General features: G+C 41.0%; 2 protein-coding genes across 6 annotated transcripts; both read right to left on the bottom strand.

The window, feature by feature from the left end:
* Positions 1 to 2,618: 2,618 nt before the first annotated feature.
* On the bottom strand, positions 2,619 to 6,700 carry dnajc8 (DnaJ (Hsp40) homolog, subfamily C, member 8). Its single transcript, XM_003452435.5, has 9 exons — positions 6,557 to 6,700; positions 5,879 to 5,980; positions 5,266 to 5,322; positions 5,087 to 5,153; positions 4,710 to 4,804; positions 4,517 to 4,588; positions 3,464 to 3,555; positions 3,249 to 3,324; positions 2,619 to 3,146 (listed from the first exon to the last, which is right to left on the bottom strand). The coding sequence occupies exons 1-9, from the start codon at positions 6,626 to 6,628 to the stop codon at positions 3,027 to 3,029; spliced, it is 753 nt and encodes a 250-aa protein (XP_003452483.1). The 5' UTR covers positions 6,629 to 6,700; the 3' UTR covers positions 2,619 to 3,026.
* A 736-nt stretch (positions 6,701 to 7,436) lies between these two features.
* Positions 7,437 to 14,937, bottom strand: LOC100693900 (heterogeneous nuclear ribonucleoprotein R). Of its 5 annotated transcripts, none has more exons than XM_005457193.4 (16): positions 14,729 to 14,916; positions 13,912 to 14,072; positions 13,700 to 13,818; positions 13,475 to 13,582; positions 13,223 to 13,336; positions 12,859 to 13,035; positions 12,556 to 12,691; positions 12,222 to 12,427; positions 11,978 to 12,127; positions 11,765 to 11,886; positions 11,142 to 11,680; positions 9,164 to 9,224; positions 8,768 to 8,971; positions 8,154 to 8,214; positions 7,761 to 7,866; positions 7,445 to 7,619 (listed from the first exon to the last, which is right to left on the bottom strand). In XM_005457193.4, exons 2-12 carry the CDS (start codon positions 14,066 to 14,068, stop codon positions 9,190 to 9,192), a joined length of 1,863 nt encoding a protein of 620 aa, XP_005457250.1. In that variant the 5' UTR covers positions 14,069 to 14,072; positions 14,729 to 14,916; the 3' UTR covers positions 7,445 to 7,619; positions 7,761 to 7,866; positions 8,154 to 8,214; positions 8,768 to 8,971; positions 9,164 to 9,189. The 5 variants fall into 5 exon arrangements, with proteins under 5 accessions (XP_005457251.1, XP_005457250.1, XP_005457249.1 ...); XM_005457192.4 differs by having other exon boundaries at positions 8,768 to 8,835; XM_005457194.4 differs by lacking the exon at positions 8,768 to 8,971 and having other exon boundaries at positions 7,437 to 7,619.
* Positions 14,938 to 15,003: the final 66 nt, after the last annotated feature.

Genomic DNA, 15,003 nt, shown 5'->3' with positions numbered 1-15,003 from the left:
AGTATGTGGCCCCGGATACTACACTGGTGTATAAATCTATAAAAGCAGTGCAGCAGTAACAGGATTTAAGAGGCACAGCTCAATCTTTATGGTAAATCTTTATAGTGTTTAAAAATAAGGTGCCAGTTTGTTAATGATTGCTTGGTCTCGCACAGGTTGTTGGATTACCATTAACACGTGTTGCTCTGTAAGTGACATGGACAGTAGTAAAAATATTGAGTATATAGTGCATGGTTTGGGATTTCAGACACTGTGAATGCTGTTTCTCTCTAGGCTTGAATTTGTCTGAGTTCACTGTGAATGAAGCGAATCTGTGAATGAAATTGAGCCTTCCAGTCAATGAAACTGTCTCGTCTTTGGGTAGAAGTCGTCCTCTGTGCGTCATAAAAGCGTCATCCTCCGCCTTCCACTTTATCAGCTCCCATCTGTCAGGCTTCCTCTGACCCTGTTGCCAAATAATTTCATCAGCTGCTAAAATTGACAATGACAAAACTAAGTGGAGCCTAGTCGTCGTCAGTCCCCTGGATGTAAATTTCGGAACTATTTCAGCAGCCAAAATCTAAATAAGCATCTGTTTGCATGTGCAGATTTGTTTGCAGCTACTCTGCTGTTAATGAGATAAGCGACTGTTGCGTCCTCAGCTAATCCAATTTGTAGACCTGCAAGGTCATCAGTCAAATCCGCATAAGAGCAGAGCGCTGCGGAGCGGAGGTGTCTACAGGTACACAAGCTGAAGTGCTGGCAGCAGAGCATTAAATGGATCCTTTGCTTTACAGCTTTGACAAATGATACCATCAGCCCATTGTGTCTACAGGAGAACGCACAAAGGTCAGTCATTGTTTCTTTAAGCCATGTGCAACATGTTGTGTAAAATTGTGACTTTAGGGTGTCTCTTTTTTATGGACACAGACAAAGTTTCCCAAATAAAGGATGGAGAGTATTTTTTTTTCCTTTTTTTAATTTCAATATAGAGGTATTAAAGTTTTCTCTGCTTGTACTTTTTATTTGCAGATTACAGTCTCCAATAAAAGCCTCACTTCTTCTGCTGAAGATTTATCCCAAATAGTCAAAGAGTCGCACCTTCATGCTGATATTGCCTTAAATAGTTGGAAAAGTCTACCTGATAAATCAAGCGACATCTACAAACGGCGCAAATGGATTCCTTAATGTCACTGGGCGCTCCCCTGAAGCAGTTCACCAGCTGCGTGTCGGGGAAAAGCACCACCAAGAGGGGCGCCGGGAGGAGCCAGTCTGTCCGGAGAAGCAGCTTCACCCGCAGGAGGAGCGTCAGCAGGAGGAGAAGCGTTCCCTGCAACAGCCAAAAAGTGCCAGACTCCTGGCTCAGAGCTTACCAGGATGAACTGAAGAGGGAAAGGTAAAAAAAAAGAAAATTAAACAGAAGCATTCATGTGATTGATTGATTGAATTTCAGTTTTTAATGTGGTTTTTCCAGGCTGTGTGGAGTTTTTCACGATCACTTTTAGCTTTCTTTGCAATACAATAAACAGAGTTAGAGTTGCTGTTGTATTTTAGGAAAACAATGATTTTCAGTTACTATCTTGTCATCAAGCTAAGACTCTTGGCCAGACAGACCTGGCTTAGTGAGGATAAGACTCTTCCTCACATGAATAAGCTCCTCGCCCATGTGCCACGCTAAATGTTGCTCTTTGCTGTTTGCCAAAGGAAACGTCAGCAAGCCATGCTGGCCAAGAAGAATGCTGAAAGGACTGTCAGGAAAACTCACTTCAGGAGCCATCACTGCCTCCCACGGGTAAGTGAGCAGCTACATTCAAATGCAACTGACTTATCAGCGTGTCATTATCTAACCTGAACACATGTGCCTGCAGCAGAGCAACGCTTCCAGGAGGAAACCGACCCCGACCAACGACGACTCCTTCTTTGGAGCTTTTCAGGGCCTCAGTCTGGATGGATTGATGGGGGGTACTAATGCATCCCCTGCTGTGACGGCGCCTGGTGCAGGTGCAGGAGATCAGTGCACAGTCATGTGAGATGGGACGCGTAAGGACGTTTAGATTTTTTTCAATGAGCCACATGCTTTTGCAGATTTTTCTGCAAATGAGACTGGATGGAGAAAATGAGACTGACACCATGTAACCCAGGAGGACGGGAAACATTTGTATTACTGTATTTTCTGAAGTATTCTTTTTCCTTTGGCAGACAATGCTGCTTCTTGTTTTGATGTTTGTTTTACAAATTATACACTGTAGCCATCTCCATTGTTTCATGGTGTTTGCTGAGCACAACTGCAAAGAAAAAAAGTTTTAAAACTGAATTATTAAACTGGTATTTTATTTTCCCACTGTTCATTTTCCGAGTTCTTTTTTTCCTTTTGTGCTTAAAAAAAAGCCAAAACAGAAACTAAGCAGTTTTTTAAAATTTATTTTCTCCAAAACAACATAACTTGGGAGTAAAACGGTGAGCTGCTTAAATTTATATTATGAATACACAGAAGACATGCACAGAGACGTAGGTTCTTAACAAGAATGCCTGTTCCAACAACACATTTGTAAATTTGTATCCAGTTGATATTCTACTTATAAAAGGAATCAATGACAGCCAGATAATAAGAAGCATAGATGCCACATAGCTTATAGATATCCGTATCCCATGACCTAGTTATTTCACTTTTTTCTGCAAGTTTTAACAGTTTTGGAGACCACAGTGAAGTAGGCTTGTTAAGACAAAGATTTATTTAAAAAAAACAAAACAAGGAGAACAAGAAAGCAAATGACAGCAAACCATGCTTCCACCCTCTGTCACACAAATGGAAGATGCATCATTTCTTTATTACATGGGGCAGGTATGATCTCCAGATCACAAATATGTACATTAGAAAAGCCAAGTACAAAACTACAGCTGTCGGGGTCGGGATGTTGTCCTACGACACAATGCTGATGGCTGTGATGATGATTACACAGATGACCGCAGACAACAAGGAGAGGATACACAGAAGTGTTTCTTTCATTTAAACAGTGGATTTTAATTGAGTGAAGTCCAGTTTTACATCATTCCCTCTGTTCCATTTTGACTTTAGGGGGCTTTAGGAAGGACCTGTTCTTCTTCTCTTTGCTTTTTCCTTTGGCCTGGAAGTTCCTCCAGCTGTCCACACGTCCATCTCTTGTTTCCTGAAGCAAATAAAAATATTATTTTTCAATTAAGAAATCCAAATGGCACAGTCATCGTGTTTCTATTTACAGATGCGTAACAACTGGCACACAAGAACGCACCTCGAAGTTTTTCTGCCACTCTCGCTGTCGCTTAGCGTTCTCTGCCGCCTCGATTTCTTCTTCTCTCGCCCTTTTCCTGGTAAATTGAGAGAAATCCAGGATGTTATGAATGAAAACATTCTCTGTTTCTAAAACAAACTACCAAGTGGTAAAGACGGGTAAATGTTTTAGTCATACAGAGCAGCAACCAAGTTCTTAAAAATCCCGCCCATTACCTTTCATGCATTTCCTTTGCTTCCCTCTCCTTCCTCTTGATTTCCAGCTCTGCGAACAGCTTCATGGTCTGTTTGTACACTGCTTGCTTGAACTGGAGAGAGAGAAAAATAAAAAATACATGTATGATATGAAGCACAGTAGTTAGCTCTGTTTCCTCAGAGCAAGAAGGTCCCAAGTACTAAACCAGGGCTGACACATGTTTGCATGTTAGGTTAACTGGCAATTCTGAACTGACTGTGAATTCAGCTGTTCCCTTTAGCAATCACCACAGTGGATCATTTACCTCTATTCCTATTATCCTCTGTCACACAAAGCCTTCACTACTTCCACAAATCTTTTCTGTGCTCATCCCCCTTTCCTCTTGTCTGGCAACTCCATCTTCAATCCAGTATATTTACTATCCCTCCCCTGCACATGTCCAAACCAACTGAGCCTTGCCTCTCTAATTTTGTCTCCAAACTGCTCAACCCGAGCCGTCCCTCTGATCTACTTGTTTCTAATCCTGTCTATTCTGGTCCTCTGGACGTCTTTTGTCAGTGCTTTTTCATACATCATAGGAGATCTCATTACCATCTTGAAAGCCTTCCTTTTCATTCTTGTTGCTATCCTTCTGTCACAAATCACCCACTCCACTCTGCTCTTCAACACACTGTTACTTTAGATAGTTGATCCCAGGTATTTAAACTCATTCACCTTCACTGCCTTTTGGTAACACTGCTGGGCATTTATTCAAAATACTTTAATTTCAGTGGTGTCTGCCACATAAAAACTACATGCATCAGTCAAATCAGATTTAAAAAATAAAGGTTTACCTAGTTTGCCCCAAAATAATGTTTTTAAAAGCCTCTCACCCCTATGAAGTTACACTTACTTCAATGTCTTTCCTGGTGCAAAATTCTGCTATTGGTTTGCAGTGATAGCACTATCCCTCTTTTTTACATGTTGCTAATCCAGTAGTTTGTGATAAAGACAGAACTATTCTTTACTTGCCTTCCCTTTAAAACGTGGTTCTGAAATTACAATAAAAGTCTCAGTACCTCAGTAGAACTTACCATTTCCGGATCATCTTCCTCCACATCCAGTGGTTTCCCTTCTTTCTTCAACTGTTTCCTTTTCTCTTTTACCTTTAAAATATAAAGAAACATCGCATTAAAAAAGTCCAGATAATGAAAGCTGAGTAACATGGAAAGGGGGAAAAAAGCATTAGAGTTTGTTTTTTTTAAAGTCAGTGTGGAAAATACTCACCATATGCTCCACATATTCCTTTCCTGCATGAATCACATCTAAGGCTCTCTTCTTCTGCTCTGGATCCAGTAAGAGTTTGTATGCCTTGTCCACAGCTGGACATAGTACGACATTAAGGCTCGATTAAAGAGTAGTTTAATGTAAGATTAGCAGATAACTGTATCACAGAGGCTCTAACAAAGTCAAATTGTTGTTTTCGTACTTTTATGTATTTTAATTTGTACAAAAACAACAATGACACAGAAACTGTTTTTGAGGTTTTGTCTTTTTCCTCCAAAGTTTATTGAGTGTCCAAATAGCCAATAAAACCCATTTTAATTAACTTGGAGCTGTACAAAAATACAAGCCATAAGAGATGTACGTGAGAGAATTGTTACCTTCGAAAGCTTTCTGCGATCTGTCTGGATCATCCTGATTTTTGTCTGGATGGACCAAAATGGACAACTGCCAAGTAGAGGAGATTTAAAATGAAAAACAAAAACAGCATTGCAAAAAACACGCCATGTCTGTAAAAATTAGGTCACTGAAAAGCCTCTCCTCCATAAGACTTCCTTACCGCCCGAAACCTTTTCTTCAGTTCATCATCTGTTGCCTCTGGATCAATTTGCAGAACCTGAAAGAGATTTGAAATCGACAATTGTTAATAGTGTTGGATCTCATAACGTTGATACATCATAAGCAGTTAGTGCTTTGAATAATATTACATAACTCTTGGGTTCTGGTATTAGGCTTTGGAAAAGTTTGTCCCTGACAGGTGACTTTGGCCAATCACAGATCCTTTCAGATTGGTTGTGTGAGTCGTATGAGGAGTCAAAATTATTGCACAGAATGAAGGAAGACTGTCACTTAAAAAAAACATGATTTGATTCCTAAGATCAGTGTTCACAACTTTTAAAAGGGTACATTTTAAAACTGTTTTCTCTTCTTTGATTTTTGGTCTAATAAGATACAGATATGGAAATAATAAGTAAGCATCAAGTATAAATATTAATTACATAAGCTCCTAAAAGCTATATACATTATTGCAGTTGCTTTGTTAATTAGAAGTGAAGTGTGAATGATTTATTAAAAATGCTGCATACATACATTGATAGGTAGGTAGATAGGTAGCATATTTAACAATGATAATAATAATTGAAATAATCCACACCATTAGTGCACTAGGTTACCTCAAAAGGGTTGAGATTGAAGTATGATGCGCCAGGTCTGAGCAGTCTGTCAATCTGCTGCTTGGAGGTTAACACAGAGTCTCGCTTCTCAATCTGCTTCACCTGTAAAAAATAAATAAAATAAATATCTAGATATTCAAGTAAAACAAAACAAAACAAAACAACAACAGCAGCAAAACAAAACAGTGAAAAACAGCACAATGCAAAGCTCCTGGCAAACAAGGCTGTCGGAATACATTTTTATTTTCTTCTGAATTATGTCAGCCAGCTCCGAAGAATGAAATACGAAGAACGAGAAGGATGCTCTTAATCTTTTCAGGAAGCTATCCTCATTAAATAAATACAGGTCAACATGTACACTGACCCAGCAGCAGCTCCATAAAAGGCCCGCCAACGCAGTAACTCCTACTAAGCAAGCCATAGTTTAGGTAACATGGCTTGTAGTACCAGCTTCTGATAATAATGAATAAAATAAGCCCAAATAACGGTGTTTTTTTCGTACTAGCAGAAGACTGAAGCTGCTCACAAACATCTCGTTTAACGTTAGCTTCTCGTTAGCTGATGTCAGCAGGCCTCGTAGGTGATAAACGGGGTAACCGCTCAATAACCGGCTTCAGGCGGTGCAAAGACAGCAACCGATACTTTAAAGTGAATAATCTAACTTTAAATCTGCTTTACCTCAGTATAAAAATTTTGAAATAATTCATCCGACACACTATGCACAGAAGACTCTCCCTCGGCGGTCGCCATCTTCGCTCGGGTTTACATGTGACGTAGTGACATCACGTGACTACAGATTAAAAATAAACCTACGTAACGTAAGAACACGTTTTATAACAATTTTAAATATTGAAAAAATATGAAAGTGAATGAATGTGCTGGGTTAGAAAGGGTTAAAGTTTTTCAAATTAAAAACATTGCATTGGCATATTTTGACATGACAGGAACTAGAAGACTTTACTTCCGCTTCGACGTTTTTTTTTTTAACCTGTTTAACATTTAGCGACGAAGGATTACAAACAGCGGTCGCGCCTTCAGAACGCTTTGCTGAAATCTTTAAGCTGGTGCAGGACTCTGTTGTAACATGTCTTCAGCCTTTTTTTCCCCAAACCAGCCCCCACTGTCGTACTACACATCTGCGTCTGCCTGTGTATTCACTGTACTACACTTGACTGAACATCTAAGAATATATATTTATAAGTGCAATGGTGCAGACACCCTGTGTGACTAATGCAATATTTATTTGAACGTTTAAGGCATGAACTTCCCTTTGCTTAGGTCAACTCTGTGCTTCCTGTATTTATTTGTATTGAGTGATGTGAGTCAGTGAGCTGAGTACAGTCACCTTGATTGGCTGAGGTCTAACAGTGAGCCACATATGCCCACTCCCCTATTGCCCATTTCCACTGGTTTGACTGGAAATGTGCTATGAGACTATGAGACAGGAAATGTGCTATGAGACAGTCAGCTATAGTTTACTGCACTCAATCATTTCCAATGAGATCTCAGAAATGCTGTAGTTGTATAATATTGTGTTTATACAAAAGAAAAAAAAATATGCACACACAAAGCTGCAAATTTATTTGTGCAATAACATGTATCAAACAGTCCGATACATAGATCGTTCCCTCTCCCAGCAGTAAATCTTTGAGCTGGATGAATGAGCAGTGGCCGCCTACTAGGTGGAGCCAAAGGCCTCTGATGGAGCTGTGGGTCACGTGTCCATCTTTTTCTTCGATTTCTGTCCAAAGACAAAAAAAGGACATGTTTTTATTTATTTAAAAATCAAGCACTATAAAATCTTCACATCTCTGATGCATAACATTGCTCTAGCTGAGAAGGGGATCATTTATACGATTACTATGATGCAAAACTTTCTGACCTCTGACTTCTGTTGAGCCTAATGTGGCTGATGTGCCCCCTGGGTTCTGGACCTCTGCACCTTCCTCATCTTGTGGTATGTGGTTTATCATCAGGGATAGCAGTCCCTAGAAAACATACACACAAAGCTTGCTAAAAAAATCCTGGTTGATCAATTTTTAAACATTAACCATCAAACCCTGCACATGACCGTAAAGAGTCATATGATGCTCATTTATAAAATCCACAAGATTAATAACTTTATATATTTTTATTCTGAAAACCTTATAAGACTTACTTGCTCTGGGAAGTTTAGAACTAGGACATCCAACATTATGTTTTAAAACATAAACTAACCTAAAAATAAAATCATATTTAATCTTTCTGAGTGTTACTTGATAATGAACAATCTTACCAATCAGTCCTTTCCATTTCTGTGAACCCATTCACATGGATGGGGGCAGCTCCTTTACTGCCTGGTGACAAGAGGCAACATATAAAGACACAGTTCTGATATGAGAGGCTGTTATGGAAACTCCAGCATTTGCAGGCACTTTAATCAAAATGTGTGTGTGTCAGTAACTAGCTCTACATCCCCGGCTTACCTGTGAAACATAAATAATGTAGCCCTTCTACTGCCATCTTGTGGCGGTAAAGGGTAAAGACATCAGTTTAGAGGTGCAGCCTTTGTTTAAACACAGGCCAGTTTCACAGAGGTTTAAGTTAGCAGCTCAAAATCTGATTGAATAAATATGGAAAGTAGCTTCTCTAGTAAATATGGACCCCCTAATTAACACCTATTCAGCTCTGAAAATAGCCAATAAGTGCAGCATCGGCTAAGGAAACAATGCACCACTGGTAGTGCTGGTGCAGAGCTGCTACCTCTAGTGGCGCAGAAGGGGAAAAATGTCCATTCCGCACCCACCGCCCAAATTAAAGAACGCGTGCAGACAACTGAGACGATTTTGGTGCAGTAAGCTGAGACAGGCAGCAGGTGTTTTGCATAGTTTTAGGTTTACAAGTGCTTACCAAATTCCTTGGCTGGCTGCCCTTCTGGCTGTTTAATCAGTCTAAATTTGTGCACGACTCCCATTGACCTTTAGATGAAAAATTGGCATTATAAATGTGAATGAAGTACCCATCATTCCCATGTTCTCTAAACCCCAGAAATCTGCCGGTTTGAATTATTATTTCCAATGATTCTTCAATCAATTTCTGTTTCTTCTTGATAGCCTGGAAAAGAGGAGAGAAAAAAATCAACCCCCCACCCCCCAAAAAAACCCTAAGGAAAAAAAAGTTGATTCACAGCAGAGTATATTAGCAAGGAGATGATAAAAGCATAGTGTATAATTAGGGCTAGTGTTTCTCCAGTGATTACAATTAGCTAGAGAAGAGGAGACAGTACTCTGTGCAAGGCTAGCTCACCCTTGAGTACCGTTCAGGTGAGTTCCTCATTCTAGCGGTGCCGCTCTCAATGCTTCTCCACCTAGGCAGGTTGGAATAAGAGGACAGACACATGAAACAAAATACAATGACACCATGGCACCAAAACGCAATGGCTAAAAGAAACAAAACAAAACCAAAAAGTTTTCTAAAGAGATCCTGACAGGTGATCGCTTGCTATAGCTGGAGGTGCGTTTTAGGAAATTTGGATGGTCAGATCCTTGGGGTCTTCAAAAGGAGAGAAAAAGACGATGAGATGATGTGCAGATTTTGGAAATTAGCTGCAGAAAATCCATTCCAAGTCAAATGTGTTGTTCTAAATGTTGTAAGGAGGTCAGTATCAGGACCACAGACGTGTGAATAAATTTTTTTTACTATTATCCAAAACTGTCCTTGTCTTGAAAGTTTGTGGATACAGAGCTTAAGTTTCATAAGATGTCAGCCCTAAAGAAGAGGGAGAAAAACAAAACAGTGGAGTTGGGAGGCGCTGGAAATTTACACCTGTGAAAATCCTGTGTTAGCTACCCACTGTTCCCCAATTATCAAATGTAATGCCGGTCAATAAAAAGCTCAATAAGCACTTGCATTATTTTCACAAGAGTAAATTGCTTTCCATCTTCTCGTCATAAACGACAGCATTAAGTGACGGTAGGCTGGTTGTTCACCGTTTGACAGACAGGAACAATCTTGGGTAATTGCAAGGAGTCCAATTTACAGTGCGGTCCCTTTAATTGTTGCTGCAACATTCACAACATGAATTCAGTGTGCAGGATATTACTGCAGTCTGAAGAATAAGGAATACAAAAAAATAAATCCTGCTTTTGTATCATCCAGACACCTTTCGAATTCTCGTCCCGTTGTCTGACTGCGCAATTTCAGTCGTTTGTGATTAACCTTTGAGAGAGAAAGAATTTGACTTGGAAAAGAAGATATTCATCCAAATGTGAGAATTGAGATTAAAAATCAAATCAAATACTGAATGACAACACGGAATTTGAGTATCTGACAATTGACTGATGCTCAGCTGAGTTTTATTGAAACGGAACAAACGTAAAAGTTATAAATACAAAGAACATCAGAGAACAAACTGCTATGGCTCTTAAGGTAAGCCAAACCAAATTCTACTGGGCAAGTTTAAAGAAAACATAGGAAGTTATGGTATCAGTTTAAAAAACAAAAAAAAAAACAAAACACAATTTGTCTATATCTAGAAATGCTAGGCATACACTTTAAACATTACAAAACTTTGATTTTTCTTCCTTCCTGTGGATTCTTTTCTCCACCGTTGCAAAAAGAAAAAGAAAAAAAATGACGTAAGAAAGCTCTACCATATGCATTTATTTACAAGCAAGTCCCTAAAGCAACTATGAGAAACCACAAATAAAAGGGAGTACAAGAAGGAGAAGGGAGGAAAGGGGCATGGACAGAAACTTCCTGCAAGGCAATATTCATTATTTAATGTTGTCTCAGACTTTTTGAGAAGGAAATGTCCACTTTTTTTCCTTTTTTGTGTGTAAATGTTCATTGTTGGCTTTAAAAAGAACCAGGAACAAAAAGTAACAATAAAAGCGTTTTTTGAGTGTTTTTCTTTTTTTAAAGACACGTGTCCCAATGTAACCGTAGGAGTAGGAAATGATTCACCACAACGGCTACGTTCATTTCTTCAGCCAAAAGGCTTTCCTGCCAATCATCTTGAGCCAATTCTGGGGTCTGTCCGTTTATTTTTATTTTTTCTGAGATATATACAGATTTTTTTTTCACGAAGGATGAAGAATAAAAAGTCAATCAAAAACATTGTGGCCAATCTCCTGTTTGTTTGTTTTTTTATTGTTGTTTTTCTTTTTTTTTTCTCTTTTCTTTTTTTTTTTGTTGCCAAATACCTTTTGGTGCATCTACTTCCACTGCTGCCCATAAGAATCCTGTGAAAACTCCATGGTGTCATTACTGTAACCATAGTTACCGGAATAGTCGGCCCCTTGCTGCAGGGGCTGCTGGGCGATGGGCTGGGACCCCCAGTTCTGTTGGTTGTTGGTCTGGCGGCGCTTGGAGTCAGGCTGGTTAAACACGTCTGCCTTCCTCTTTCCGCCGACGTTTCCGCCGCGATTGCCCCTGGCCCCGCGAGGACCGCGGCCCCTCTGAGGCTGGAAAGGGGCACCCCGCCCTCCTCGGCCACCCCTCGGACCACCGAGGGGTGGCCCTCTTTGGGCGTAGCCACCCCGGCCTCGTGTCGGTGGAGCTCCACGAGCCCTGGGAGGAGGTGGACCTCCCCTGCTGGGACGAGTACCACGGCCCCTCATGGTGTACACGTCTTCGTAGCCGTAGTAAGGGTCTTCATAGCCACCACGGTAGTCATGATAGTCGTAGCCATAGTAGTCATCGTAGTAGTCGTCATAGCCATAGTAATCTGGTGGATAGGCATAGCCCCCTCGGCCACCACGGCCCCTGCCTCGGCCTGGCGGAGGCATGCGTGGAGGTGGGTAGTAGTAGTAGTCATCATACCTGGAAAGAAGAAGATATCACTTCAAGCAATTGATTCCTTAAATGAGAAGACGTCAGCTGACCAGTCAGATGTCTCTGACTCACCCCGCATTTCTGGTAGTCTGCCGAGCTGCTTGGCGCTCTTTCCTCTTCTTGTCTGGGGGCTTTGCCAAGACAATCTCAATTTCTTCTCCTCCCAGTTCCTTCCCATTCATCTCCTCCATTGCCTAATCAAACAAAACAATCAGTTACTCATAAAAGAAACACACAGAATCATCACACAATCAAAAAGGTTTGGCCAAAGCATGAGAAACTCACCTTTACGGCAGCATCCCTCTCTTCAAAATGGACAAAAGCGTAGTCTTTCAATTTCTTCACTCGTTCCAGCTTTCCAAACTGGGAAAAGGTCTTTTCAAGAAGCTCTTCAGTCACTGCTGTTGCCAGCTTCCTCACAAAGAGCACCTTTACCTATAATAATAACAGAGGAAACAGTATGTTTGTCACACTGGAATGCAGAGCGTGCCTGATGTGTATTAAACAATGAGACACTAAAATCGCTAACCTTAGCCATGACCTCTGGGTCTGGTTCAGCTACAGGGTCAGCCCACTCAACAGTGACCGGGTTCCCCCACACTTTGACCTTGCCGCTCATCAGGCGACGGCGAGCTTGTGCCGCGGACTTGTGGTCCTCATACTCGAGGAAACAGAAACCACGGTTCTTTTTCTTGTCATCCGGCTGATGATACAATATCACCTCTTGGAGACCCTCTGTGAGGCAAACAATAACATCTGACTATCACAACCGTTGTTGTGTGCGTTTATCAATCATTTTTAAGCACTGATAATTTGTTTAAATGAGTCTCTAAGAAACAAAAACCTGCATGTTAGAAACAAACCTGTCACTTTGCCAAAGTCTTCCAATATACTTTCTCTTGTTTTGTTCTTTGGAATCGATCCGACAAACAGCCGATTGTTTGCAACAGATATACAAACTCCCAAGTACTTTCCAGGGCGGATTTCATGGTTATCACACTGTAAAAAACAAAAAAACAAAAAACAGACAAGTTAACAAATGAGTGAAAGGAGCTGAAAACACTGTGAAGCACAAGTTATTTCACTTTCCAATAAGTAAACCTTTAAGTCTATTTCCCCTCAAGCTGTTAAAAATATGGACTGATATTTCCCGCGACATTACTTACAAGCTTCACAGCCTTCTGTGCATCATCCTTATTGCAGTATGTGATGAAGGCATAACCTCTGTTCTGACCAGATAAAGGGTCCATCATTAACCTGAGGTCCCAGATGGGACCAGCAGACTCAAAGAGTGGCACCAGCTCATCTTCATACAAATCCCTGGGGATTTTTCCAACAAAAACCTGAGGAGTGAACAGAGGGGAAAGAAATGTGAGCGAGCGTAATGATTTGCAAAACATTACGCTTTTAGTCTTTATGAATGACACTGTAGCTCATATTTTCTTAGTCTTACTCAAATAACAAAACCCAGCCTTGGAAATCATGACAGACAATTTTATCCTATATTTTATCTTTTAATTGCTTCTCTACCTCAGTTCCACTGCCTGGATGAGTGCCTTTGAACACATCCTCAGGTGGAGGACCCCCATATTTTCTCTGGCCTGTAGTGACATCCAGGGTGTATCCTGTGCGCTCCAACAGGGCCTGAAACACACACACACACACACACACACACACACACACAAAACAAACATTAACTGAGCTGTGGCTGCAGAGGCGTGTTTATATGACATTCAATCTGACCCGCTACACAAAAAAACTTAGCCAAATGACTTTGTTTACCTTTATTTTTGCCTCATCTGGGCCCTTGGTGGACTCTTGTACCTTACTTCCTTGTTTTTCTCTCTGTCTGTAGGTCTTCATAACTCCACAAAGGAAAGCACTTTTATTCTGCAATAAAAAACAAAAACAAACGAGATAATTAATTTGCAACAATTTGTGTCAAGTTAAAACTCCTGTCAAGGGCAAAGAGACATGGGTTCTATTCATTTTCGCCTATGTGGATACCTGTACATGGGACAGGTCGCTCTCTTTGAACTGCTGCAGCACAGTAAGCGCTCCCTCCTCGTTGAACTCCCGCAGTGCATCGATAGCCCTTTCGTCCAGGTCAACGTATGCCACTAGGCCTACGGGTACAATGGATGTTCAGCATGAGGCTTAGCTACAGAAAAGCAGGTATACATTATTCTTTTAGTGGAAATAAACATACAGCCGCTCACCTGTCTGGAAGATATTATCTAGACTTTCAGCTACTTTCTGGGGCAGCCCAGCATCAAGGAGGGTCTGGTAGTTCTCTGTGTGTGTTGTGGTCACATCCATGGGCTCTTCCTCCTCCTTTGCCGGGGCAGAACTACCGTTTACCTCAGCAGCAGCCATTCTCCTTCAGCAGCAAAGCAAAGAAATACATTTTACTTAATTTTAATGTTTTAATGGTTCTTCTTAACAGGTTATTTTACTTAAAATCAGACCAATAAATAGAAAGATCCACAATCCTAAACTACACTTCAATCTTTATGTATGTCATCAACTCAAGTGCAGTAAATCAAGTTGATTTACAAGCTTTATGGTTTCCATTTAATTTTTTAAAAATAGGACTCACTGGAACTGTAGTTCTTATGAATGTAATTTACGAACTATAATCGGCGTCGACACGTTATAATGTACTGCACAACAACAACCTGGTCACTTCAAGAAAACACGTACAGCCTCAGTCCCGCCCCCCTTCACATGCAGCTTGCAAGCCAGCGAGATGAATGCTTTTCTTTTTATGCATTTACGTCCATATGTTTTTGACCCCACAACACCCTCTTCTACAAGCAGACAACGCTGGATAGATTTTACAGCATTTTTGGTCACGCGGGATCCCCGAATACGTTATCTTGCCCTTGCGAAAAAAACAAAACAATGATGATGGTTAGCTTTCTAGCTGGCTAACGAGCTTACATACGAAGGCCTCGCCGTGCAGAAAGACACCTTTCGCAAATCAAGTACACGCGCGCCCCGTACACGGGCAAACACACAGTTAGCGAAACTCACCAGAGCGATTCAGGAAACTAACTCCGACGGGTGCTAAAACGTGAAACGACTAGCCTATCGGACATACAAATAGTGTCTAAATGCGCGGAATATGTTTGAGTCTAACCCACGAGACAAATTTCCAGACAGATACGGTCTCGTCGTCGGCTCGCCCGAACAACGCCACTGCTTCGCAACCATCGCGAGATGTGGACGAAAACTCGCCGAGTGAGGGCGGGTATGTTCGTTTTGACAGGCCAGGCCGGGCGTGCTCGTATCGGACAACCTGACGCTTA

This window comes from Oreochromis niloticus, linkage group LG22 (genome assembly GCF_001858045.2).
Source record: "Oreochromis niloticus isolate F11D_XX linkage group LG22, O_niloticus_UMD_NMBU, whole genome shotgun sequence".
Taxonomy (NCBI): Eukaryota; Metazoa; Chordata; class Actinopteri; order Cichliformes; family Cichlidae; genus Oreochromis; species Oreochromis niloticus.
The sequence above is the reverse complement of the archived record's forward strand: the minus strand, read 5'-3'. Positions and strand labels throughout refer to the sequence as shown.